A 27,810-nucleotide genomic window follows, 5' to 3' on the forward strand; every position below is an offset into this window, starting at 1 on the left:
GCCAGAAGACTTTCAGGGAAATTACAACCCTGTACAAAACAAATGTCTCTAAATTACTACTTATGGGGCTGGAGGCTGGGGCTACAACAATTATTCCAAATTCCAGTTCGTTGAGAACAGTTTCCTTAGATGGCTCCTGATGTTTCCCAAATGCACCTCAACCTCCTTCTGTCATTCTGAAGTGGGTTTAAAATATATAGTTGATTGCCCCTCCTGCTATTGTGGGTTAAAATATGGACGACATCCAAATTAGAATTTTCGAAATCCATCCTTTTGGACTGCCTGACTCTGTGTAATGCTGAAAAAATCCCCTGGCTCAGAAATGTTAAACGCACTTTTGGTGAGCTGGGCCTTATTGAGTTTTTGACAACCAGCCCATATCCCGCCTTTAGCTAAAGATCAAATTAAGGTAGCATACACAGAAAGGGTGTTGTCTAAACAACAGAGTCCACCCACTCAGCAATATTCCCTGAGTAGTTTTAGAGTAGGGGGAGGAGATTTAATTTCACCTGAATGGGCCTGGTCTGCCTTCCACAATGCTGTCTCCACCTCCTGCCAGGAAGCTGCTCCAGGGAGGACAGAACTGGGTTTGAACAAGCACAGGGCTTCTCTGCCACCAGAGAATAAAAGATTTTTTAGTATAGATACTGGGGCCCAGGCCCTAGAACTTTAGATAATTTATGGGAATCAAGAGGAACCTTTGCCAAGGAGAAGAGCTGGAGAAGCTGAGGAGGAATAATGCCCTAGTGCTGTTTGCTGTCTGGGGTTGGCCTGCAGTGGCTACTTACTGCCAAGGAAAGGAAAAAAGGACTTTGCTGTTTGCTGTGTCCCCTGCTTGAAGAAGATCTCCAAGCGCTTGAATTGAGCTTGCCTACCGTTCTGAAGACTCAGGGACACAAACACTTCACCACCAGCTCCCCTGAACTTCCTTGCTGGGAGTTCTGACCTGCTAAGAGGTGCCTGCTGTTATTTTTGACCTCTGGAGGCTGTTTGCAGCTGGGAAAAGTAATGCAACTTCGAGAAGCAAGAAGCATCCGCACCTGTTTCCGATGAATCACCGAAGAAATCGTCGCAGCACCTGCCCGCGACTTGAGGAATCGCCGCACACCGCATTGAGTACACGATCTCCGAAGTCCAAGATCAACACACCGATTTTGATGCAAGGCCTGCTGTGCAGCTGCAAGAATCCACACATCGTTCCGAATCGTCGCATTGCACCGAGGTGCCAATTTTGTCGCATCATTGGGGGACGCAGTAAGAAACCGACGCATCACCTCCCCATGCAGTAAGAAACCGATGCAACACCTCCTCTTCTGCAAGGAACCAACTCATCACCTCCCCTGCGCAGCAGTGAGGAACCGATGCATCACCTCCCCGGGAGCAAGGAACCAACGCATCACCTTCCGTGTGTGTAAGGAACCGACGCATCAACTTCCCTGCGGCCCATTTTGTTTGTTTGCGTGACGCATCCAAGGTACTTTGTGAGAAAAGTGTTGCATCTGAAATTTACTTTGAACTTAACTATTTCTACCATCTAAGAGTCATATGTCCATTACTGTATTGTGGATTTTTGTAGTTTGGTCTTGTTTTGGTTTAGATAAAGATTACTTTTTTTTCTAAACTGGTGTGGTGTCCATTTGTAGTTTTTTCACTGTAGTACTGTATGTGTTCACAAATGCTTTACACACTGCCTCTGAGATAAGCCTGCCTGCTTGTGCCAAGCTACCAAGGGGGTGAGCAGGGGTTATTTTAGAAGTGTATCCCCTTACCCTGACTAGAAGCAAGGGTCCCTATTTGGACAAAGGTACCAACCTCTTCCAATGAGAGACCCCCATTTCTAACAGGAGCAGTTCAGAAATTAAGCTTGGTCTGATGTACTTGCTGCTGGTTGTTTGATGGACACAAAGAGATGTTGGGATGTTCTCAATCACCCATTGTTTTCAGATGGTTCTTCATCTAAAATTGACTCCTTAATCCCAGGGAAGGGACAGTATGGGCCTCACATTTTTCACGCATCTTCAACAAGGTGATTTACTTAGAGGAAAGGGACAGCAACTTGATTAAAGACATGGCACAGGCCTCCCTGTTTATTGAATCCATCTCAGTAAAGGAGGTGGACGTAGCTATTAACCAGGGTATACGTGGCAAAGCGCCTGGGCCAGACGGAGTCCCTCCTGATCTTTTTAAAAATAATCCTGCTGTTTGGGCACCAATTCTCACTAACATTTCTAGGGCAATTGTTGACGCCCATTTCCCATATTCTGGAAAGAGGATAGCATGTTCACAATGTTCTAAAAAACGGACAGAAATGACCCAGTATTCTACAGGGCAATTTCTTTAACTGATGCAACAGCCAAGGTCCTGAGCTGGGTGCTCTTAGCACGGTTGGAAGGGTGAGCCTGTGAAAACAGTGCACTCTTGAATGCCCAATACAGCTTTAGACAAAGAATGAGGACGGTTGAGCAGTGTCTCAATCTCTCGTTAATGTTAAGTAAGTACAACAAGTCCATGAAGTGCTCATTACATCTGGCCTTCATGGACCTGTTGAGCACTTTTGACACTGTTAATTGTGAAAAATTATGGAACATGATGGGGGATATGGTTTTGGAGGAACTCCTGGTTATTTTCCTCTGGAGACTACACTGCAATAGCATTGTCAGAATAAGTTATGGCCCCGACGGTGACATCACACACTCAATAGCTTCAACTGAGAGTGTCTGCCAGGGATACATCTTGGCCCCTTTCCTGTTTCTTGTCTATACAAATGGACTGGAGGCATACTTGCTGCAAAAAAAACTAGATTACTTGAGAATGGGCAACAATTGTATTCCCCAACTTCTTTATGTCGACAATGCTGTCCTTCTAGCAAGGACTGCCAACAGTCTGCAAAAGCTCTCGATGCCTTTGCTGAGTTTATGTTGTCTTTGGACCTGAAAGTAAACTACAAGAAATCCTATATATAGGTATGCGGCCTCAAAACAACTAGATCGAAAACATTTTATATGCAAGGCAATCTTGTTGAGAAAGTACAAAGCTATTGCTACGTGGTGATCCTTTTTAACACTTAATTAACGTGGGACCCTCTTCTGACATTAAAGGCACAGCAAGCAAATAGTGCAGTCAAATCGCTCTTTTGGCTTTGCAGCCAAATTGGGCCAGAAGACTTTCAGGGAAATTACAACCCTGTACAAAACAAATGTCTCTAAATTACTACTTATGGGGCTGGAGGCTGGGGCTACAACAATTATTCCAAATTCCAGTTCGTTGAGAACAGTTTCCTTAGATGGCTCCTGATGTTTCCCAAATGCACATCAACCTCCTTCTGTCATTCTGAAGTGGGTTTAAAATATATAGTTGATTGCCCCTCCTGCTATTGTGGGTTAAAATATGGACGACATCCAAATTAGAATTTTCGAAATCCATCCTTTTGGACTGCCTGACTCTGTGTAATGCTGAAAAAATCCCCTGGCTCAGAAATGTTAAACGCACTTTTGGTGAGCTGGGCCTTATTGAGTTTTTGACAACCAGCCCATATCCCGCCTTTAGCTAAAGATCAAATTAAGGTAGCATACACAGAAAGGGTGTTGTCTAAACAACAGAGTCCACCCACTCAGCAATATTCCCTGAGTAGTTTTAATGATACTTCTTTTTAGCTAAGAGACACAATTTTACTTGTCTTTTATCCTAATCTCACAGTATAGATTATATTTGACTAGGCTTTGCTTTGGCACCATACATTTTCTGGTGGCTTTTCCAACTCAAGGTGGCTAGATGGAAAACCTTCCATTATTCCATTGTGATAATACCTCTAAGCAATCCACATTGCACCTTTTACATTTCTGTGCACTTTATAAAACCCTAAGAACAATGTTTTTGCTCCCTCTCTTGAGATTACTTTGTCCTTGCTAACATCGAGAAGGTTTAATTTTTTACATTCCCTTAACTCCCCTGAAATTTGTTATGCTGGTGCTAATTTATAAGACGGGCACTTTCTATAAGTAGGCGTTATGGTTAAGTGCTCTTCTTTGAGTATTAAGGAAACTGTTGTTTTATCAATGTCACTTTGTATATCACATATCAAATTTCCATGATAACATCTTGCACTAATGCACTTTTACCCAATTGCCCTCTTCATTTTTATAAAAATCTTAAACCTTAATTTTTTTTTACCCCTGTAGACCTTGATCAATTCGTTGTTCATTCGAAAACAGCATCAGGTTTTTATATGCCTCTGAGTCCCTTTAAATATGTTACGTTTTTGTTACCAGGCATTGTCGGCTAGGACAAGATAATGTCTAAACTGCAGTTTATGAGATGATGCTGAAATTGCTGATCCATTGATGTACTTTTTTCATGTATAATGCATAAAATTTTGTATTTTACTTTGTGCTTTTATGATTTTCACAAATAAAATAAAGCTTTTGTGACTGACCGACTGACTGACTGATTTAGTAAATCACTCAATACTGTGGGAAACTTTGTGCTTGACGGGAGCTGTAATGGTGCCGATGTAACAGTGCACAATGACCAAACAGGTCAGGCACTAGGACCGGCCTGAGTGGGGACCAGGGCGGGCGGAAAGGGAGGAGCGGAGGGCTAGGAACGGCAGTTAGCCGTTAGCCCGGGGACGAGGAAGGAACGAATAAAGGAGCTGAGCAGTAAGAATCCCGTGTCCGTGTATCTTCTTTCCACGGGGACTCGACAACTGGCGACGAAGGGCTTCGAGCTTGCGCGATGACAGAAGTGCCCACCGGGAGTCCGCCCGGCGGCAACAAATCCGGAGCTCGCCCCGCGTGTGGAGGCTAGAGCGGGAAGTCCAGAGACCGAACCGGGAGTCCACCCCGGCGGCGACTGGCCCGGAGCTGCTCGCCCTGCGTGTGGGGCTGGGAGCGCGATGACAGAAGTGCCCACCGGGAGTCCACCCCGGCGGCAACAAATTCAGAGCTCGCCCCGTGTGTGGAGGCTAGAGCGTGAAGTCCAAAGAGCCTACCGGGAGCCCACCCCGGCGGCAATGGTGAAAAGTGCCCAAGAAAGAAGAAAATAACCTCACCTGGCGTGGTAGCGGTGCCCAAAGGCGGAGCCCCGGTAAGTGAAATCAAGCGCTGATGATCGCAGTGTCTCCGGTAATTCAAAAGACAAAATCTCGTTGCACACGAGATTCTCGCGGCGGCCATTTTGAGGTCAGGCACGAGATTTGCCCAATCCCCCTGTCAGGGACCATCGGCGGCCATCTTTAAGTCAGGCAGATGAGCCAAACAGCAAACAAACATTGGTAAATGAAACGGAAGTAACAAACAAGCATTGGTAAATACAATAGAAGCAACAAACAGGCATTGGTAAATGTGGAGAAGTGTGGCTCAATGATTAGAGTGGCAGACCCTGATGCAGAGGTCTAGCCCGGGACCAGGGTTCAATTCCCCGCCTCGGCGGGTCTTGGGCTCAAAAATTCCACGGACCTGATAATTCTCGCCTCGGTGCCATTCCAATCATGGAGTCCCACTCTGCAACTCTGGGCAATAGCTTGCTTAATCTCCACAACGGCCCCCACAACGCTAAGGATGCCTGGCCTCCACCTTGGGGGTGCCCAGGAGTGGACGCCTCACAGGGAAAGCCAGGATGGGTTCCACAGCGGTATTCGTACAAGCGCCTTGAGACCCTTGCGGGTGAGTAGTGCGCTATACAAGTATCAATTTACAATTTTTTTTTTTTACAACAGAAGTAACGAATAAGCATTGGCAAAGGAAACAGAAGTAGCAAACAAGCATTGGCAAGTGCAACAGAGCGTAACGGAGAGCAAACAAAGTCTGTAAAAGCAATCAGCAATAGCAGTTGAACAATGCCCGACACAGCTCCCACAAGCATGTTTGGAGCCTCATTCCTGCGCCGCCCCGAGCCCCTCGTTCTTGAATCTGGTGGGGGCATGGGTCCGCGATGGCAAGAATGGATAGAAGATTTCGAGGACTTCATGAAAGCGTCCAAGGTGATGGACCTTGAAGAACAACTGTTTGTTCTCAAGAACCTGATTGGCAAGGAAGTTGGACGAATCATAAAAGAACTGCCTGCTGAGTCCTCTGGTGCCTATGACAAAGTCTGCGAAGCACTAAATCGCAAGTTTCTACACAAAAGGAACGTTGACTACGAGCGGTACACATTCAATCTGGCCGCGCAAGAGAAAGGTGAGCAAATGGGGGTGTTCGTCACACGTCTGAGACGACTGGCGAGATACTGTGATTTTGACAAGTTTTCAACTGAAGACGCCCTTCGGCTGAGAGTCATAGAAGGTTGCCTCTCTGAACCACTGAGACGCAAATTGCTCAAGAGAAGCTACTCGCTGGAAGAGATTGAAGAGATGACGAGAGTAGATGAACAAGCCGATGAACATGAGAAGAAAATAGAAGCAGGGAAAGGTGAGAGACGCGAACAAGCATTCCGGATGCAGTCTCGGCAAATGCATGGAAGATCCCCACCACAGGTGCGTTCCTCCAGATCCAAGAAACATTACCACCAGTCAAGCAAAGGACACAAAGGCAGAACCCACACCAAGGAACGATCAGACAGACAACTCAAATGTTACAGATGCGGCTACGACTTCCCACATGCCGATGCATGCCCAGCACTAGGACAACAATGCCGGAAGTGTGGTAGAGACAACCACTTTGAAAGCATGTGCGGGGCGATACCCAAAGGTGATCAAAAGGGAAGGTACCGGCAACATCAGCCTTCAAGCAGTCGTCACCATGTCAGAGCAGTCCAGGATAGACGAGACTTATCCACTGGGTCGTCACAATCCAGCTGCCACTCTTGCAGAACATATCAATCTCGACGGTCGTCATCAAGAGAATCCCGATCCACATCACCCATCTCTCAAGACCGAAAGGAATATATTTATTGTGTAGCCGACCCTGATCGGCTGAAAGAATACCCGCGATTGGACATCAGAATTGGTGCTCACCCCACCAAGTTCGTGCTAGACAGTGGGGCATCACTAAACTACCTGCCCGTAATGGAATATCAACAAATGAAATCCCCTCCCAAGCTAGATAACGCACATGTACGAGTATACACGTGGATGTCCAAAAAGCCACTAACGTGTCTTGGGAAATTTGCAACCGAACTGTCGTACCAAGATCGCACAATATCAGCCTACATCCATGTCATCGAGGGGCCTGAGGCCGACTGCCTCCTGAGCCTGGCCACCGCAGAACGACTGAAACTGGTTGACATCTTATACCGAGTGGCTGACAAACCAGCTATCATCCAAAAGTTCCCCAAGCTCTTTCAAGGCCTGGGAAAAATGAAGGACTGCCAAATAAGACTGCACATAAACGAACAAATCACACCGGTAGCACAGCATCACCGGAAAATCCCGTTTCACCTGCAAGAAGCCGTGGAGAAGGAGCTCCAAGATCTACTGGAAGCAGATATCATAGAAAGAACAGATGGACCAACCCCATGGGTCTCCCCGGTGGTGGTAGTCCCGAAGAAAGGGGAAACCAGCTGAGTCCGCCTATGTGTGGACATGAGGGCGCCCAACATGGCGATAGAGAGAGAGAGACATCCAGGCCCTCACATCAGTGACATGATCACTTCACTCAACGGAGCCAAGATATTTTCAAAACTAGATCTCAACAAAGGATACCACCAGCTAGAATTGCATGAAAGGTCAAGATATATCACGACATTCTCGACACACCTCGGGCTATTCAGATATAAAAGACTAAGTTTCGGAGTGTCATCAGCAGCAGAAATATTCCAAGAGGCAATCAGGAGAACAATACATCACATTCCACATGTCCTAAACTACAGCGATGACATCCTTGTATATGGAGCAACGACTCAAGAACACGACAAAGCACTAGATCAGGTCTGTCATGCACTCATGGAAGCCAACCTCACACTCAACCAAGACAAGTGTGAATTTCACAAACAAACACTGAAATTTTTCGGCCACATATTCTCTGGAAGTGGCATGAAACCAGACCCAGAAAAGGTAGCAGCGCTAAACGACACACCAAGCCCAGATGACGTGGGCGATGTACGATCATTCCTAGGCATGGCCAGCTACTGTTCCAGATATATACCTGACTACGCCACGTTAAGTTACCCTCTGAGGATGCTCACCAAGCAAGGACAACCTTTTCAGTGGTCCACCCAATGTGAAGGGGCGTTCAGAGAGATCAAAAGAACTGTAGAGTCGGCCAAAAATTTAGCTTACTTCAATCCAAAAAAGAAAACAGAGATAACAGTGGACGCCAGCCCCGTAGGACTAGGAGCCATCCTAGCACAATATGAGAGAGAAGAGGATCAGCGACACATAGTAGCATACGCCAGCAGAAGTCTAACAGACACGGAGAGAGCGTATTCACAGCCAGAAAAAGAAAGCCTGGCCGTTGTCTGGGCGTGTGAACACTTCCACATCTTCATCTTTGGGAAACACTTTACACTAGTGACTGACCATCAAGCCTTGATCACAATTTTTGGAAACCCACGAGCAAAAATGCCACCAAGAATAGAGCGATGGGGCCTCCGGCTCCAGGAATACACCTACACCATCATTCACAAGCCAGGAAAAGCTGCAAACCCCGCAGACTACATGTCCCGACACCCCATCAGATCCAGCAAATCAGAACAATCAATTGCGGACGAATACATTCACTTCGTAGTAGACCAAGCGAGACCTCCGGCTGTTCCACTGGAAGCCATTTGTGAAGTGATGCAAACAGATGCCACCCTGCAAGAGGTGAAACGTCGGATTCAAACCAACAGCTGGAGACATACGCAAAGCAGTGAACAAAACGACCAAGAAATGGCGGCATTCAAACATGTCCACGATGAACTGTCAATAGCAGCAAATGGTCTCGTCCTACGAGACACCAGACTAGTGATCCCACGACAACTCAGACAAGGGGTCATCAATTTAGCACATGAAAGGCACCGGGGCATAGTAGCCACAAAAAGAGCACTCCGTGAAAGAGTCTGGTTTCCAACACTAGACCTGATGATAGAGACAACCCTGAAAGACTGCCCGCAGTGTCAACTGGTGAGCCGTCCGGATCCTCCTGCACCACTACAAATGTCTCCACTACCGGAGGGTGTCTGGCAACACATTGCCATTGACTTCTTTGGGCCAATAAAATCGGGCCAATATGTCCTGGTCATCATGGACGAGTACTCCAGATTCCCCATCGCACAACTGTGCTAATCCACGAAAGCGTCGAGTACCATACCGGTACTAGAGGAGGTCTTTGCCGCTTGGGGCATTCCCCTAGTGGTGAAGTCAGATAACGGGCCTCCATTCAACAGCCATGACTTTGCTGATTTTGCTCAACACCTCAACTTCAAGCACCGCAAGATCACACCATTATGGCCTCAGGCCAACGGAATGGTCGAACGCTTCATGTCCATGATCAGGAAAGCCATTCAGCAAGCAGAACTCACCGGAAAGAGCCTTCAGATGGCACTCAACGAGGTACTGCGAGCGTACCGAAACACGCCTCATTCCACCACAGGCAAATGTCCTGCCACTCTCATGCTGGGACGCCCAGTGCGCACCAGACTACCAATGATGACTATGGCAGCGAACGAACAGTATCCCGACTCTGACCATGAGGAGATGGCAGCCAGAGACAAGATAAAGAAAGAAAAGATGAAGGACTATGCTGATGAACGACGACGTGCTACGTCCCCTCAAATACAAGAAGGAGACTAGGTGCTTGCACGACAAGACCAACCCCGGAAGACTGATAGCAAGTACCATGAGGTTCCGCTGAAGGTGATACAACTAAAAGGAACTATGATCACTGCAGAGACCGAAGGAAGAAGACTTACCAGGAACGTGACGCACTTTAAAAAGTGCGGACCCAACGTTAAAGAACTACTGACTGAACTGAAAATGGAGAAGAGAGAACCAGAGACACTGCCCTACCGCAGTCAGGCATTGGTGGAAATGGCCGACGAGAACGAGCGTGACAATCCTGAACTCCAGTCACGCCCCAGAAGGGTCATCACAAAACCGTCTCGCCTTATTGAGGAACTTTAAAAAAAAAAAAAAAAAAGGGACAGTTGCTGTGTTGTTCATATTTTGCTATTCATTTACAGAGGGGGGAGATGTAATGGTGCCGATGTAACAGTGCACAATGACCAAGCAGGTCAGGCACTAGGACCGGCCTGAGTCGGGACCAGGGCGGGAGGAAAGGGAGGAGCGGAGGGCTAGGAACGGCAGTTAGCCGTTAGCCCGGGGACAAGGAAGGAACGAATAAAGGAGCTGAGCAGTAAGAATCCTGTGTCCGTGTATTTTCTTTCCACGGGGACACGACAGGAGCTCCATCAGAAATTGGAATTGCTATCATAGTTATAAAGGAATTTGTCCTCTAGGGTGTGTTATGGGCTTAATGGGGAGTGCTCTCCTCCATTTAGTATTCGGACGGGAGTCAGGCATGGGTGCGTACTGGCACCCTTACTGTTCTCTCTATTCATATACAGTGTGGATGACTTATACCAGGAAGTGATCGCTGATTCTACACAAGGGAAGGGAATTCCCTGTTCTTCTTTATGCTGATGATGCTGTCCTCCTGTCATGGACCACCAATGACCAGCAAAGACTGATAGACGGCATTGTAGTCTTCATGGAGGGCAGGAACTTCCAAATTAATTTGAAGAAAACCCACATAATGAGCTGCGGAAAGGGAGCTTGTAAATCACATACTCATCAAATCAATGGCACACCAATTGAAACAGTCACTTTCTCTCTTCCCTGGGTATTCTCCTCAGCTCTAATGGCTCCTGGACCAAGCATAACTAAAATACCAAGCTAAACATGACACGTGCCTGCGAGGGCATTTTTAGGTTTGCCACTAAGTTAAGCTTTAAACCAATTCAAGTGAAGGTCTCAATTTATAGAACCAAATGTGTATCTGCAGCTTCGTACGGCAGTGGGTTATGGGGCTTCACAGAAACTATCATTCTACAAATTTAAGAGAATATATCTCTTTGGCGTCTGCTTGCCACACCACAATCTACACCAGCTGTATAGCACAGATGGAACTAGGTATGCACCATCTGAAAGATATCTTAGCGATTATGCCTCTCCAGCTGTGGCATTCTATTTGGAGTAAAGTAGAGGCTAAGTTCACCAAAGCTATTATAAGGGATTGTCTAAGCGCACAGAGAATTCCATGGCTCTCGAGACAGGTAGCCCAACCTGTATCATTGAGTGAACCTGATACCATAACATCCTATAGTAGAAGGGAATTAAAACATTAATTACACAAAAACGTCTGATGTCAGACATGCCAATGCCAATATCAAACCATCAGTGGTCAGATACCTTGCTGTGGCACAAACTGATGGCCCCCAGAGGTACCCAACATATACATTTAATGCCCAACATTGATTTGTCCTGACACGACTAAGAATAGGTATAGTTCATGCTTTGTCCGTGTGATAGAAGAGCCACCCACACAACAATGCTTTTATCCTTTATTGCTATTTGTATACTGGATTCAGGAAACTCTTTTTAAAACCTTTGTTTTTGGATAAGAGGGTCAGGAATTATAAAGATCCTTTTTATACTTATGTTCTCTGGGGGACCTTTTTTATTAGTTTTAATGTTGCCTCCTTTACATGGAAAGCCATATCCCTCAGAGCACATCTTAATTACCAGCATCAACCCCTCTTCTGATATTTTTATGCGACTTCCTGATGGCCCAAACCATTATCTACTTCCACTGATGGTTTAATGCCCCATTGTGGGGCAACAGCTTGGTATTTTAGCCATATTGTTCTATTCCCAGGAAGGCACCAGCATGATATAGTGGGACTCCAGGCTCATAGTGCCGCAGTGATGGTCTGAGAGAAATGTTCAGGTGGTTTGCAACTTTCTTTTACATTACCATAGTGGGCCCTAGAGAGATGTTTTTGTTTTTATAGACCTAGTGGCAAACTAGGGGTCACCTCAATATGGCACCTTCCTACCTGCTGACAGATTTTAATCAGCCCTACATCAATGCACTGAGCTGCGCAGGCACTTTGTAGTCCTCTAGAGGCCTGATCCAAACTCACTGAACTGCATTTGCACTCTACAAGGAATTGGCTGGCTCCATGTTGTACAAATGCAAGTCTGTGCTGTCGTTTTGTTATGGCTGATAAGCATAGGAATATATTAGGCACTGTATGATATTCTGTTTTTATTTTGTTTTTACTGTTTGCATTTTGCTACCCTAGCTTACATTCTGCATCTTACATTTTGTATTATATGTTGACATCTTTTGTTAAAGAGTTTTAAAATATACTCAATGCACTGTGTCATATTTTACACTCCCTATGTCTGATGTAACACTTACATGACAAGGGCCCTTCTTCTGTGGCTTGTGAACTGTTATTTGTACTTCTATGATTTGATTTTAATCCGAATAAAGATCTTAAATCGAATCAAGTTAATATGTTTAAATGATGTCACCAGGAAAGATTTATCTGAATGAATAAACAAGCACAAATGGGGTGCTGCTCAGCAGCTACTCCACTAGTGAACACACTTGCTTGTTATGGTGATTCTGCTGGAATGTGTACACTCCCTTGCACCTATTGACGTAAAAAGTAAATATTGGTACGGGATGCATACATATTGGCAGGGGATGCACAGGCATAGATAGAGAATGTTTATCAATATGACATCTATGTTAAAACTTTGAAAGTCAAGGTAGTAGCATAAGTGCTACCAAAAGAGGCTACTCACTGTACTGCATTTCTTGCCGGTGATGGAGGGTGAGGGTCCATGTTTAGATGGCGCACTGCTGGCACTTGGTGTGGTTGGTGTGGTTGCCACTGTGGCAGAAACTGATAGTGGCCAGGATAAGGCTCGTGGTGATGATGGTACACTACCTCCGTCTCCTCTTCTTCAATTTCCAAAGGCACAACATTTATCTACAAAAGAGGAACGGAAGGTGGTGATTGTGAATAACCCTTTGTATGGTTGTTGAGCACACATTTATATTCATTTTAATTAATGTATAGCTTCTAAAAACAATAACATTCGTTAAAAGGTCTTCATTGGCAATATTGTATAGGACCAGGACACTGGCTGAGAAAAAGCTTTTGCTACAGCAGGGCCTGATTTACTCACAGGTGGTAATTCACATTGTTCACAAAAGCCGTGGTAAAGTAATTTTATCCACATGCACTACATTAAGAGTACATTTCTGATGTTTATGGGGACTTAGAAAATTCTTAGCACTTCTGGAAATCTATGCCTGTCAGTCACTTCCAGGACGTCTGCCACCCTTCTGGATTTATACACATTGCACACAAAGCAGATGATCTACCTGCTGAAGTATTATGATAATGGGCACCCGCATATTCAATTTGCTAATCACACAGGAAAAAATATCACTTTCCATGTGTAATATTCTTGCCTATTTTAAATTTTAAATGTCCCTTTCCTATTGCTACTCTGGAAACTCGGCTGTTTAATTTTAGTTTGGGATTACTTTTACAAGTCTTTATGGGATTACAGTTCCCAGACCAAACATTAATGAATAGTCACAAACCTACAGAGTTTCGAAAATGTCATTGATTTTTCATTACTATAAGAGCATATTATCCAGGTGTGTGTTCAGATGTGAATTTTGAATTGTGAAAGCTTTTTTGTACACAAAATATACTCTCAGATTCTCACAAACGTTGGTTATCACTTTAATGTTCATTAGGCTAGATGTGGGCTAAATTAAAATTTCAGGAACAAAGTCAAGAAACAGCTCTCTTTGTGACAATATGTAAAGCTTTTCCACGTCACCCACCTTTGTGGAGGCAACATTAATTTCCCCCCGAAAATTATACCCTGCAGATGGATGTCCTTTCCGGGATGGGCAACGCTTCAGCCTGAAAGCAGTAGCTGATGAAGGGAGTTTTTTTCCGCTGCAACACAGAGCTGCCATTTACACCTGAGTTTCAGTGAGGGAGAAATTATAGTCACAGCTCAGAAGCCATATGCATTTTTTTCTCTACAGTTGGATTACTCAGACTGGTGCTTCCAACACTCGAGGCGTTTGAACAGTAGCAGTTGGTCTCGCGGCATAGTGGTGGGGGGGATGGAGGGGCGGTGGATGGACGACAAAAGAATCAAAAAAAAGAAAATAACGTAACTGCTCCTCGCCGATCGCTGCTCTGCCGCTCTTCTCCATACTGCACTGTAGATGCTGAGGTTCCCAGACTCCCCAAGGTCAATCCCACCGCTTCTCTCTCTCTTGCAGGTACCAGCATGGGAGAAGCACTGGGAATGGCCTGAGCGGGCTTCTTTCCCTCTCTAAAGGGGGCTGACAGCCTACGTCTGCTGTTCTCTCAACCCGGCAATGCAGCTCGAATTCGGGAGATGTAATCGCGCAATAAACAGACCACACCGGTGACTTAAGCGTAAAAGGCCATTTATTAGGACCAGGCTGCACAACATAATCAATAACCAAATAACAGCAAACAACAATAACCAAAACCCCCAAGATCAACTCTTCATCCATTCACTCTCTTCACCCACTCCAAACTCACTTCTCCTACCACTCCATGACCCGTTCCGTTCTTCATCCATTTCCACAGATCTCCTAGCATCCTTCCCGGTATCACCTGGCATTCCACTCATGCCTCTAGCTCCCCCATCATTCACTCTCCCCCCCGAGGGATGGGTGTGCCCGCTATTGACTCCCTCACTCCTCCAAAGTATCGCCAACCAGGGAACCCCCTTTAGGGAGGTTACCTTCCCCCCCCCCGGGGTCCCAATGTGCATCTTTCACCCCCACCTACTCAAGCATTCCTGTGACACCAAATCGCCTCATTCCATAACTTGCTAACCACATCTCTCATCTCCATCATGTAGTAAGCGTTCCCCAATCTCGAAAGATGCACAGCGTCATCCCTAAACAGTAGTGGCTCCTCCAGTCGCAGTCCAGTATGAGCAATCACTTGGATGGCCTTTTCCCCACAAAAAACCTGCATTGCTCTGTTGTGCTTCCTTCGTGCTTTTGCCACAGGTCCGTGTTTGATTGCCCCCTCCATACTTTCCTGGGAACAAATTCAGTCCAGGTGATACATGTCCCAACCAACCTTTGTTTCAGAGCCTCCAAGTCTCTTTACATAAGCTGTAAGAGCGCCAAACCCGACAGCCGAATCAAGTCGTTCTCTCCCAAATGAATTATCAACAAATCAGGGCATCCCTTCTGGGGGACCATATTCGCGAGTCAGGGCAATAGTGCCCCCATCGCATCCCCCCTTTTCCCCACCAGTGCACCTCATGATGTTGTTGTACTTTGAGTCCCAGGTTACGGCCATACACCTGTTGCTCTGCATACTTGGAGGCCCAATGCACAAACGAATGCCCCACAATCCAAGTGACCATCTTGGCCCCCGGTCCACCCACGCAACCTACGGGAGAAAAAGATGTTAGTAACACAGCCTGAAACGTTCCACACCAATCCCCACTTTCCCACTGTCATGTTGTCCACATGGAAAAGCACTGACCTGTTATGAAACTCATACCCCCATACCTCCAGTGCCACCAACAAGGGAAAGAATTCCAGAAACGCAATGCTCCTCCCCTGCCTCACCCAATGAGCCGGCCATTCTTCCACACACCACCTGCCATCCCAGAAGATCCCAAAATCTGCTGCCCCAGCTGCATCGGAGTAAATTTGTACTTACCAAACCATCCTTTCGTCCTCAAAGTCCAGTGACACCCCATTGAAATCACCCAAGAACGTCAGCCATGTACTCAAGTCCGCCCAGACCCCCATGGAAATCCGGACCCTGTGGTATGGTAAAACTGCCCCCGACATGACCATGCCGAGCCGTCTGCAGAACGTCAGTCCGCCCCTCACCACCCTGCACCCGAAGTTCAGGAAGCCCAGCACTTGTTGCACCGCTCTCAACGCAATCCTCTTTTCCCCATTCGCCCACAAAAGGCACGCTTGTATCTCTGACACTTTGGCATCAAGGAGTCGAGCTATCCATTGAATGGAGTCCAGCTCAATTCCCAGGAATGTCAGGCTGCAGCTAGGCCCAGCTGTCTTCTCGGGTGCCAAGGGGACTCCAAAACGCTGTGACATTTCCTGGAATTGCAACAGGGCCCTGCCACAATCCCCAGAATGGGCTTTCCCCAGAAAGAGGAAGTCATCCAGATAGTGAATAACGTCCCAATGACCGCTGATCTGTGTAAAAGCCCACTGCAAGAATGTGCTAAACATCTCAAACAGTGCGCAGGAATTGCACACCCCATGGGCAAAACCTTGTCCACATAGATGGCCCCCGCAAACTGCTTCACCAGTAGAGAGAAATCCGCAGGGTGTATGGGCAGCAGGCGGAAAGCAGACTTCACATCACACTTTGCCAGTTCCGCCCCCGACCCACACACCCGCACTAGGCGGATCGCATCATCCACCGATGCATAGAGCACCCTCGAGTCTGATTCCGCGATAAAATCATTCACAGACTGCCCCTCCGGCCACGATGGATCATGCGAAACTCACCCCTTTCTTTCTTGGGCACCACTCCCAACGGGGAGATGATCAAATCGTCAACCGGCCGGCTGACAAACGGACCCGCTATCCTGCCTTCGTCAACCTCCTTCTGCAATTTGGCCACCACCACTCCCTGCAATTCCTTTGCTGATTTGAGATTGTCCGCCCACCTCCGCACCCTAGGTCCCTGATAGCCCACTCGGAAACCCTCTGTGAAACCCCAGTGAATCTTCAAAGCCGCCTCCCTGTCCGGGTAACACGAGAGCCATGGGGCCATCGCCTCCACCCTAACTGGTGTAGGCGCCCTTCTGTCCAGTCTGCCCCCTTCCTTTTGCGTTTCGCCACTGCTCCGAAGGCGTGACCAGGGTAAAACATTGGGTAAGGGCATGCCGCCCTCCACACTTGGAGTACTCATGCTTGAACTTGCACGGGTACCGGGAGCAGTAGCCCTTGTTGTAACTCCAACATACACCGGTGTTGCTGCAACCTGGCTTAGTGGGTGGACCGGTGGCTCCTGTAATGACGGTAACCCCCCCACCCCGCTATGGGCGGGACGCAGCGGAAAAGACCGATAAGTGACTGGCAAGCCACTGGCCGTGAGAGTCGACGACGATGGCCGTGTGAGTCGACGACGATGAGTGCGTGGATGCCATCCACTGCATCCATAGTTCTTGATCCACCTCCCCCCAGTGCTTGTCCGGGTTCACGCTAACTCTAGCTCGGAACTCCTCATCGTAGATCAGCCAAGCAAACCCCCCAAATTGCATCTGGGCTTTTCTAATGATGTCCATATACTTCAGTAACCCTATGGCCCTATCCAGGTGCTTCTCGCAGTAAATACTAGCATAAATGAGAAACGCCGACGTCCAGGTTTCCCTGGTTACCGGAACCCTGGGCCGTCTAGTCAGCTCCCATTCCTCCTCCTTAGAACCCTCCTTCACCTGCACCTCCCTGTGCAACAACTTAAACACGTCCACATACTCGTGTTTCCAGATTCTATTCTTTATCTTGCCCAACAGATGTGACCCCTGGGGCATGGCCAGACCCATGTACGGCAACTTTTTCTGTTGCTTGTCCTCAGTCTTCTCCCTTTTGTCGTCCTTACCCTCTGCCTTTTCTGTCTGAACCCCCACCGTGGCTACCGACTTAACCCTTTGCGGTGCGTCACCTACTTTAGGTCTGTCCTTCGTTAACCCCTCGCCATCCTTCACAGACCCCTCCCCCACACCCACCGACCGGCAAGCCTTCTTCTTCCCCCCCTTTTGGCCCGCCATCCCAAGCTGCCCACCATGCCCCCTCACCTGACAACGATGAGTGCGCCTCTCCAGACCGCCCTCTGGCGCTGGTGGCCTTGGTCTGCTCCGCCATCGTCTTGCCCTTCACTGGCTAAGAGTCCTGCAAAACACCAACTCCGCTGTTGCTCCTCACCCCCCGTCCTGTCATCGTCATCCCTCACCTCCCTGTCCTCCAGCTCATCATTCTCATCATCGTAATCCAACTCCACCTCAGGATCCACATCCACAGGCGCCCACAACTCCTCTCTCACTGATCTCTTCACACCCTTACTCTTCTTGGCACTCAACACACCCCCGCTCGCCACACACGATCCCATTGCCCACTCCCGCGCCAGAGGGATGGCCACTGCGGACCCCCCTGCTGCTTCAAGCAGGTGTCCTGAGGCCGTCTTGCGCCCGCTGTGCCACCCCGCACTCCACCGACTTCCGCCGGCTTGGATCCGCCCCTAACCCCCAGGTCGCTCCAACCTGGGTGGGCCCCGGCACCATCGGCAACCAAGGCACCGGTGCCAAAACCTTACTAGGGTCCCCCCTCCCACCTCCTTCTTTGGCAACCGCCCCTTGAGCCTCCACAACACCCCCACTTGGCACGGGGGTACTCACACGTGACCCCCTGGAGAGGTCAATGGGAGCATCCTCCCATTGCCCCATAGCATCCTCCAGAACCCCTTTGACCCCCCGAAAACTGGTGCCGGGGCTCACCAATGCGCATGACGGTTTGGGCGTCCTGAAACGGCCAACCAAACCATCACCACAATGACAACAGTGCTGCCCCCCACTCCACTTCCGTGCCTGTCATGACATGGCCCTGCACCCAAAGACTTGGCTCTGAAAAGTAAAATGATAATAATACTGTTTTATTATCATTTTATTTTTCCTTTCCCTCAGCTGGTCAGCAGGAGGGCGATACTCCTCCGCCATAGCAGAGGAGCCGCCGCTGTGTGTGAAGCAAAATGGTGTGGTACTCCATGAGCAGCAGATGGTAAGCGGTAGCAGCAAGAACATTTTTGCGCTGTCACGCTGAACGCCCTTTTCCAGACTATCTTTTATTCTGTGAGGATGACATAGTTTAAAACAGTTTCATGAAGTTGCACAGTGTTTGTTTGGCTTCCAAACTTAGCCCACTTCTTCAAGTAGTGATATCATGTCATCTAGTTAAAATAGCCCCTGACTCGTGTAGTTCAGATTGTAATGCATGGTGCTTTCCTGTAAAGGGTAGGCATCAAGAAACTCTTTTGTCTTCTCTACATTCATCCAGACTACTAACATCTACTGGTTTTTCACTATGACAACACATTTTAATTTAGTGTGCATGCCCCCTGATCTGCTGCCATTCATACTCGCTCGCTGCAAACATTTTAAGACTAGGCATTCCGAGAAGCGATAGGCCGTTTGGGCTGCTGACTACAACTCACGAGCAATTTAGCAGTTACTCCGAGGTAGGACAAATCAAAACTCTCAAAATCCGTATGGGTTTGCTTACATTGTGCTATATTTATTGAACTAGGGAAAATGATAGAATGACAATACTGAAGTCTTTTCTATGGAGGTCCAGCGTGATCTTTCTTAAGAAAGAACAGTGTGTGGCAAGCTTATGACTTTTCATAGCGATATGCAACTTGAATCTCAGTAGTTAAGCAATGAGGAATTGAAGGAACTGTTTTATACTGGAAGGGTGATTCTGCAGAGGTTGTTTGCTGTGCGCATTCTTGTGCTAATGCCAGTCTGCTCTCATTTGCAATCCGGATAAACTGAGCTTTTTAGAGGGCCCAGCTGGAATTAGACTTTTGACATCTGAGTTTGAATGATGGAGAGGCAGTTCTTTTGGTGGGCGCTGTCACTACCAGGTGAGTCCTTCAAGTAGGGCTTTCGATCATCAGCATATCAATGGATTAAAACTTTCTACTAGCAAAGAGTGCCAAAATGGTTTAATGTGGAGGATAAATTTGAGCAAGTAGATTATTATTTGGGGTGGCTGGGAGTCCACCAAAAGTAATAAAGTCACTATGGGGCCGATTCCGATTCCGGCCGCAAAACGAACCGACCGACACGGACCCGGACTGAATACCGACCGACACGGACCAGCGCCGTACGACCCGTGCAGTACGATGCAATGCGTGTGAATTACAACCGACACGTACAGAATACAAGCCGTACGACCGAGCCGTAGGGAAAATAGTGATCCGGCCGGAAAATCAATACGATTTTCACCGGCCGACACGAACCCGGAATGAACCCGACCGACCCGTACCCGTGATGTATGATTAGCGCAGTACGATGCAATGCATGTAAACTCAGACCGACTCGCATGAAGACCAAGCCGCACGACCGACACGCACAGACAACCGGGCACACAAGCAATAGAGACCGCCGCGACGGACTCCTACCAAACACAGAAGACAGGCAGCGTGAACGAGGCAGAGAAGCCCGCACGAGACAACAGCAGCGTCCGTTTCCGTCACATGAACGTCTCCTTCATGCCTACAAAACACAAAGGAAAAAAGACAAATAAAGGACCAAACAAGCAATGACAAAGCCAATAAATACCAAAGAAAAAAACATGGGTCAAAGTCACACCCACAACTCCAACTATATAAAGGACTACAATCACTACCATCAACCCTTGCAAACAGGAGACACAGCCAGCAGCAACCACCAGTACACAGCAACCACAGACACACTCACAACTCACCCATCACACAACTAACACACCATCAGCACCTCATACAAAAGCACACACACATACACACAGCAAAACCAACACCAACCCACCATCACTTGCACCCTCACACACACATCACTCACCACCACCACCCATCACCATGCCTCCAAAGAAGAATCCAAAGTTCACAGATAGTGAGTTAGAAGTGCTGGTAGACGAGATCATCAGAGTAGAGCCACATTTGTTTGGTACATTGGTTCAAAGGACCCCCTTCTCACAGTAAACCAAGATATGGGCGAGGATTGTGGACAAGGTGAACGCACAAGCACCAACGTTGCGCACAAAGGACGATATCCAGAACAGGTGGTATGACGTGCGCAGGAGGGTCAAGAAACTCATTGAGAAAGATCACACCTTGAGTCAGCGCACCGGCGGTGGCCCTCCTGCCAAACCAGTCTACTTCAGGACCTGGGAGGAGAAGGTGCGGGACATCCTACCACCAGAGAGCGCCCATGGCCTAACAGACATCCCAGAGCCTGGTGAGTACAGAAACAACATACCCAAGATTGTGTGGCAAGGGGACAGTGAAACCATGCACCGCAAGCAAAGCTACACTAACCAATAGATAATCAGCCCAAGATGTGTATGCCAGTCACACAAAACAATACCTACCATCTCAGAGTGACTGGGAACTGTGTCATGACATGCACCAACCTACAAACAAATAGAGGAAGCCAGTGGCACTAAGCCAAATACACCCTGCCAGACAGTTTGACACCACAAACACACCACCTCACAGTGCAGCTGACTGTCAGGAAGGAAGAGTGGGGATGCAGGTGAAGTGAGTGTATCCAAAAGCATGATGGGACCTGTAGTCACAGATAATGTACACCCTCCTGATTGGCCCATCAAGACCTCTCAGAAACATGCCCACATCACAGGGAGTGGAAAATGACTGACAAGATGGCTGACACTGGGTCCTGCTGTGGGGAGCACAAGGCCCTGCTAGGGGTTGTGTGCAAATCACAAGCAGGACCCCACTGACTGACATCCTGAAAGACAACTTGCACGCCCTACAATGGAAGCACGTTTCATGATGGGAAGGAGGACTGACAGCCCTGACCATACTAATCAGCATGGGGAGACACCCCCCCCTTCAACACAAACTCCACACAACTCACCGGATACAATGCATTGACACACACCTCATTGAAATATCAGCAAAAGATACCCCGTACTGGGTGCAGCTGTGTGAAGCACAGGGGCTCACTTGGGACTTGTAGCCAAACAAACACCAGGATTTAACAGTCAGCCATCTTGCCATTGCTATCACACCCCCTCACAGGGAAGCAGAGTCAAGAGGGAGGAAGCATGGGCATGCTGGGAAGGAGGGTGTAGACAAGAGTATGATGGGAGTCGCAGTCACAGACAACCTACACCCACCCACACGACCCAGCAAGATCAAACTGAAACATACTCGCCTCACAGGGAGTGGGAAGGGACTGACAAGATGTCTGACCCTGGGCTCTGTTGTGGGGAGCACAAGGCCATGCTGGGAAATGGCCAACAACAAACATCAGGACTACACAGTCAGCCATCTTGCCATTGCTGTCACACACCCTCACAGTGAAGCAGAGTCAAGAGGGAGGAAGTATGGGCATGCTGGGAAGGAGGGTGTAGCCAAGAGTATGATGGGAGTCGCAGTCACAGACAACCTACACCCACCCACATGGCCCAGCAAAATCAAACTGAACCATACTCGCCTCACAGGGAGTGGGAAGGGACTTACAAGATGTCTGACCCTAGGCTCTGTTGTGGGGAGCACAAGGCCATGCTGGGAAATGGCCAACAACAAACATCAGGACTACACAGTCAGCCATCTTGCCATTGCTGTCACACCCCCTCACAGGGAAGCAGAGTCAAGAGGGAGGAAGAATGGGCATGCTGGGAAGGAGGGTGTAGCCAAGAGTATGATGGGAGTCGCAGTCACAGACAACCTACACCCACCCACACGACCCAGCAAGATCAAACTGAAACATACTCGCCTCACAGGGAGTGGGAAGGGACTGACAAGATGTCTGACCCTGGGCTCTGTTGTGGGGAGCACAAGGCCATGCTGGGAAATGGCCAACAACAAACATCAGGACTACACAGTCAGCCATCTTGCCATTGCTGTCACACACCCTCACAGTGAAGCAGAGTCAAGAGGGAGGAAGTATGGGCATGCTGGGAAGGAGGGTGTAGCCAAGAGTATGATGGGAGTCGCAGTCACAGACAACCTACACCCACCCACATGGCCCAGCAAAATCAAACTGAACCATACTCGCCTCACAGGGAGTGGGAAGGGACTGACAAGATGTCTGGCCCTAGGCTCTGTTGTGGGGAGCACAAGGCCATGCTGGGAAATGGCCAACAACAAACATCAGGACTACACAGTCAGCCATCTTGCCATTGCTGTCACACCCCCTCACAGGGAAGCAGAGTCAAGAGGGAGGAAGAATGGGCATGCTGGGAAGGAGGGTGTAGCCAAGAGTATGATGGGAGTCGCAGTCACAGACAACCTACACCTACCTACATGGCCCAGCAAGATCAAACTGAACCATACTCGCCTCACAGGGAGTGGGAAGGGACTGACAAGATGTCTGACACTGGGTTCTGTTGTGGGGATCACAAGGCCATGCTGGGAAATGGCCAACAACAAGATCAAACTCTGTCTGTGACAAGCTGGGAAAAAGCAGTGTACAGGCAGGCATCCGTTTGAAAAGTAGAAAATGTCATGTTTGTGAACCAACGATGCATGTAGAAACATAAATCACATTGTGTGTCTCTTCCAAACACAGGTGGTGCTGGGCATCCAACACCAAATGACGAGGATACCCAGGCCCAAACTCTGGTGGACACTGAGCTCTCTGGTATGACTCTCTCACTGCCATCTTCGGATGACGATGACCAACCTGGCCCCTCCGTTGTGAGCCATCATGCAGCACCAGCAGCATCAACATCTGCCCCCCATACCCATGCCTCCAGCATCTGGACACCTACAGGGCACCCCCGCCAACACGGACAGACCAAGGACAATCAACACCCACAGCACAGGGACAAAGGACCCCCCGGAAGCTACAGCCAACACCACCAGCAACACCACCCAAGGGGTCCCAGTGTCACCTGTGCGTACCGCCGCTGGTCCTGCCCGTGTAGAGAGGGGTGCTGGGAGGGGTGGGAGACACAGGGCACGCCTTGCAGAGGGGTCTGGACTGCATGATGACCCTCAACTGGCATGCCTCATTAGATGCGTACCAGGATAGCACCGGAGGATTTTGCCAGGTAGTGGGGATCCTCAAGGACATGCAACACGAGCAGGTCGCCCACCATGCCCACATAGAGGCCAAGTGGGATAACATCACTGCGGTGCATCGGGACATACTACAATGCCTCCGCCAGATCAACATCAACCGGTCCACACCCCCCTGTGTGCCCATAACATCTGTCGCAACACCATCTGCCAGCGCCACAGGGAGGGAGGAGGACTCTGGCAGAGAGGCCCCTGCACCGCAGAGGCCTGCACATGAGGACCCCCCCCCCCCTGGAAGAAGAGGGATCGTCCGAAGAAGGACATGTGAGAGGCAGATGTCCCAGGACATTCCCCAGGGCCTCCAAAGCTGTTCTGGACAATGTTCTTTGTGCGCAACCCATTCACCTTGTCCAATCACACACAACTCACCGACATGACATGGAAAGTTCATGTTGGGCCAATGTATCAGATGCCTGTGGACTTTACTCTGGACATTTCATCTACCAGCACTTCCAACTCCAATGTGAACTTTGGATTCCCAAACCACTGTACAGCACCCACCATCCTGTGCACTTCCCTCACACATGTTTGTAAATAAACTCATCAGTACACCATACTTCCCTCTGTTGTGATTCCAACTTGTCATGTTCAGGGAGATGTCGATCTGCCACACAACACTGTGCATGCCAAATACTGCAACACTGTGACCAACATAAGGTGAGTCACGGGGATGTGACACATGTGAGGGAGACACACTACTATGACAACACAAAACATACTCACCATGGCCATGTTACTCATCACACACAATGATGTTGACCTGAAACACATTGGCATGCACAGACACAACACCAAGCCCAGTCAGTGGTAACAAGTCCACAGGTGAGGTAAGCAGATGTCACTCAGATGTGGGAAGACAGACAACGCACATCAGGGCAACATGTGTCCCATCAATAGATCCGATGACGTTCGGCATCCTCCCCAGTGTATAAAAGGCATCCTTTTTTTCAGGGAGTTCAGGTGGGCTCGGGAACTTGATATACAGGTCGAGGAATTGCAACATCCCCTCCAAGACATCGCGTAGCACCCGACTAAACATCGTTTGCAACATACCACCAGCAGTAGCCACAGTGTACTGGAAGGTACCGGTGACAAAGAAGTGCAGGGCTGTCATCACCTTCACCTCTGGGGTCAGTGCTGTGGGGTATGTCCGTCCAGGTAGCAGATGTGGCGCCAACTGCTCCGCCAACTCCGCAATCAGTGGCCTGGGGAAGCGGTACCGTCTGATGCTGTAGGATGGATTAAGCCACGCCCTATTTACAACACTAAGTTAGCATAACCGAGATAATTGTTAGCAAGCCAGCTTGTCGTTTCTCCTGCGCGGCACACGACACTGTTGTTATGTGTTATTCATTTTAGAAATGCTGACTCGACTTTGCCTTACAGGATAACAAACTGTTGTTTCACATTCTTAACAGTGAAATGTGCCCTTGGTCTGTACATCATGTAAAGAACGAGTCTGGGTCACTAGAAGGTACAGAGTGTTGTGATTAGATTGATCGTACCACTTTTTAGACATATCATACATGCAGCTGCCAATATCTGAAGGACAAGCGTCTTTAATATTTCAGAACAGTTTGAGTTTGAATTCATTCGAACAGAAGAGCTGATGCATGAGAGAGCTAGCTGATCCTTTGATGTGATTCTACTAAGCTGATCTATACGGTATGGGGTCCCCCCTGTTAACCTAAGAGACCTTCTAATAGTCTAATAATAATGTATTAGATTCTAGAGAAAGGAGTGTGGCTGTATACCACTGTCATTATTAGTATGATTGCTCCTTTCATTTTGTATGGTATTGTAACAATGCTTATGGTTCTGATCTGTACCGTTAGTCTGCTAGTGTTAGCCAAAGTATTGCATCTTAGGACGCGAGGTTTATAACATAAACTCTTTAAACTTTACCGTGTCTGTATTATTCTGTTGTGGACTAACAAATAGATACGAACAGGTATTTCGGATTCCCACCACTCCTGAGAAGTATCTAAGTCGCTTGTTCTGGTTTGTCTATACATTGGGACCGCCTAGCTAGATTTAGGCTAACGAATGGGACACTAAGCTAGTCGGATAAGGGGTTCTTGGTTCTGAGGGGAGTTTCTGGTACACCACAATTCTCTGAGGTCCTGGTCTCCTGCGCATAGTTCTGTGCATAAGCAGAATCCCTGCAACATGACGTCCAACGTGCACTTAATAACCTCCCTAGAAGGTCTCTGGGTGGGAGGACCCCTTACATGATGCTCTTTGGAGTGAGAATGTTTGTTCCGGACCTTGACGGTCTAGACATGGTGGCGGCTGCCGCGCCTTTTGACCTAGATGACCACTGTGCTGTATTGCAGAATCTACAAGAAGCAAGTGACACTCTAGCAAAGGAACACGTGCCCTCGACATCCGAAGAAGCGCTCCAGATTCCGGTAGTCGGCTGGCTACCTCGAGTTGGTGACCTGGTCCGTGAGAAGGTGGAGAACAACAAGGAGTTTGGCCCCTCTTATCGTGCACCAGTCCCGGTGCTTGGAGTATTGGGTACACGTACAGTTGTTTTACCCCCACTTCCTGGTCGCAAGGGTAACAGGTACATTTCAATTGAGAATGTCAAGCTACACAGGGTGGCCGATTCTCCATAGTATGACACCTTCGGTTTCCTGCCCTTCGATGCTGAGAAACTCTGTTGTGATGCCACCCTCTATCATCGTGCCTGAGGTTTCCATTGAGATGCTTACAGTTGCTGATCCGCCTGTGCCACCTACTGCTGGTGGTTTGCCTGATGATCCTGAGTATGCTTATCCTGCCGAAGTCCCTTTGCCCCTATTACATACAACAACACTTACCCAGTCCCATTCTTCCTTTGAAACTGAATCATTGACTTCCACTGCCCCTTCCAAAATTTCTATATTTTTTCCCTGGTTCAAGAGACATTTTTTGGTTGCACCTTGGACTTACATCTGGCTGGTGCTGATTTGTATTTTTTTATTCATGACAATTGGCTTTGTGGTAGTGTTTGTTAGACTTATCAGTGGACACTACCTGAATGAGCGTTCTACAATTCAATTAATTGATGGAACTTTGGCCCCACATTCCTCATCACACATCATGAAAAGAGACCAGACGTTTGTGTACATCACCGCCTGGCCTGTACGTGATGGGATTGTTTGGGATGCAGTGAACTTTCAAATTCATGGTCCCACCGAAGTTATTAATGTGCCAACTGTTTTCCGTGTTTCTATGGGTGATGTAGTTAAACAAAACATCCGCTCAGATGATTGGGATGTACAAGCAATAGAAGCAATGTTTTCTGATTTAAAATATTATGCTGCTTTTGATACTGAGGATCTGTATTTAAATACTGCAAACTACGATGAGCAATTTTGTTTTCAACATTATGGCACACATTTCCTACACAGAGCAAATACTTTTCGAAATTTTGTTAATTTCACTCAATGGGAACATTGTCCTGTCCCTATGCCTGGCAGCTCTGCCACTTTATTGAAAAAATTCACATACTTTTCGGATTTTAGTGTGTCAAACCCTGATTCTTTTTATTTTAAGGTGGCGGTAGAACCCACTTCTAAGGTCAGATTGACACACACAAAATTATTATATTCCAAATCCTTTATGTATGAATTGGCTATTGGAGGTTATGACGTATGGAAAGCTACTATCGATCTTAAATCAGTTTGGGGAACTAAACCGTGGCAGGTACAAGGAACAGAAGCTTTGCATCCTGCCTGTCTTATCCCAAACCATATATTATTTTTGAATTCGTCTATTTTTCAGACCACCTGTTTTAGATTGGCTATATCTAAAAAATTAATTTCCCCCTCGATACCGGATCTGGGTGCTTACCCTGGTTGGGAGAATCACTCAGATCTGTCCCTTACTATGTTGCAGTCCCTTGTTTCCAACGGCACATTCAATATTTCAACATTGAATCCTGAGGGTTGGTTGGTTTGGCAAACAAGCTCAGATTCCTGTCAACGTCGGTTTCTGGATCTGGCTCCAGGATATACA

At 47.9% G+C, this 27,810-nt stretch overlaps 1 protein-coding gene across 1 annotated transcript in view; it reads right to left on the reverse strand.

Annotated features, from left to right (window-relative positions):
• Window positions 1–27,810, reverse strand: part of PRR29 (proline rich 29) — an 845,024-nt gene that overhangs the window by 164,300 nt on the left and 652,914 nt on the right. The window contains exon 3 of the mRNA XM_085599757.1: window positions 12,734–12,921. Within this exon, the coding sequence (XP_085455883.1) occupies window positions 12,734–12,921 (188 nt within the window). The remainder of the gene's footprint in view (window positions 1–12,733; window positions 12,922–27,810) is intronic.

The sequence above is a fragment of the Triturus cristatus genome, chromosome 1_1 (assembly GCF_964204655.1).
Source record: "Triturus cristatus chromosome 1_1, aTriCri1.1, whole genome shotgun sequence".
Lineage (NCBI taxonomy): Eukaryota > Metazoa > Chordata > Amphibia > Caudata > Salamandridae > Triturus > Triturus cristatus.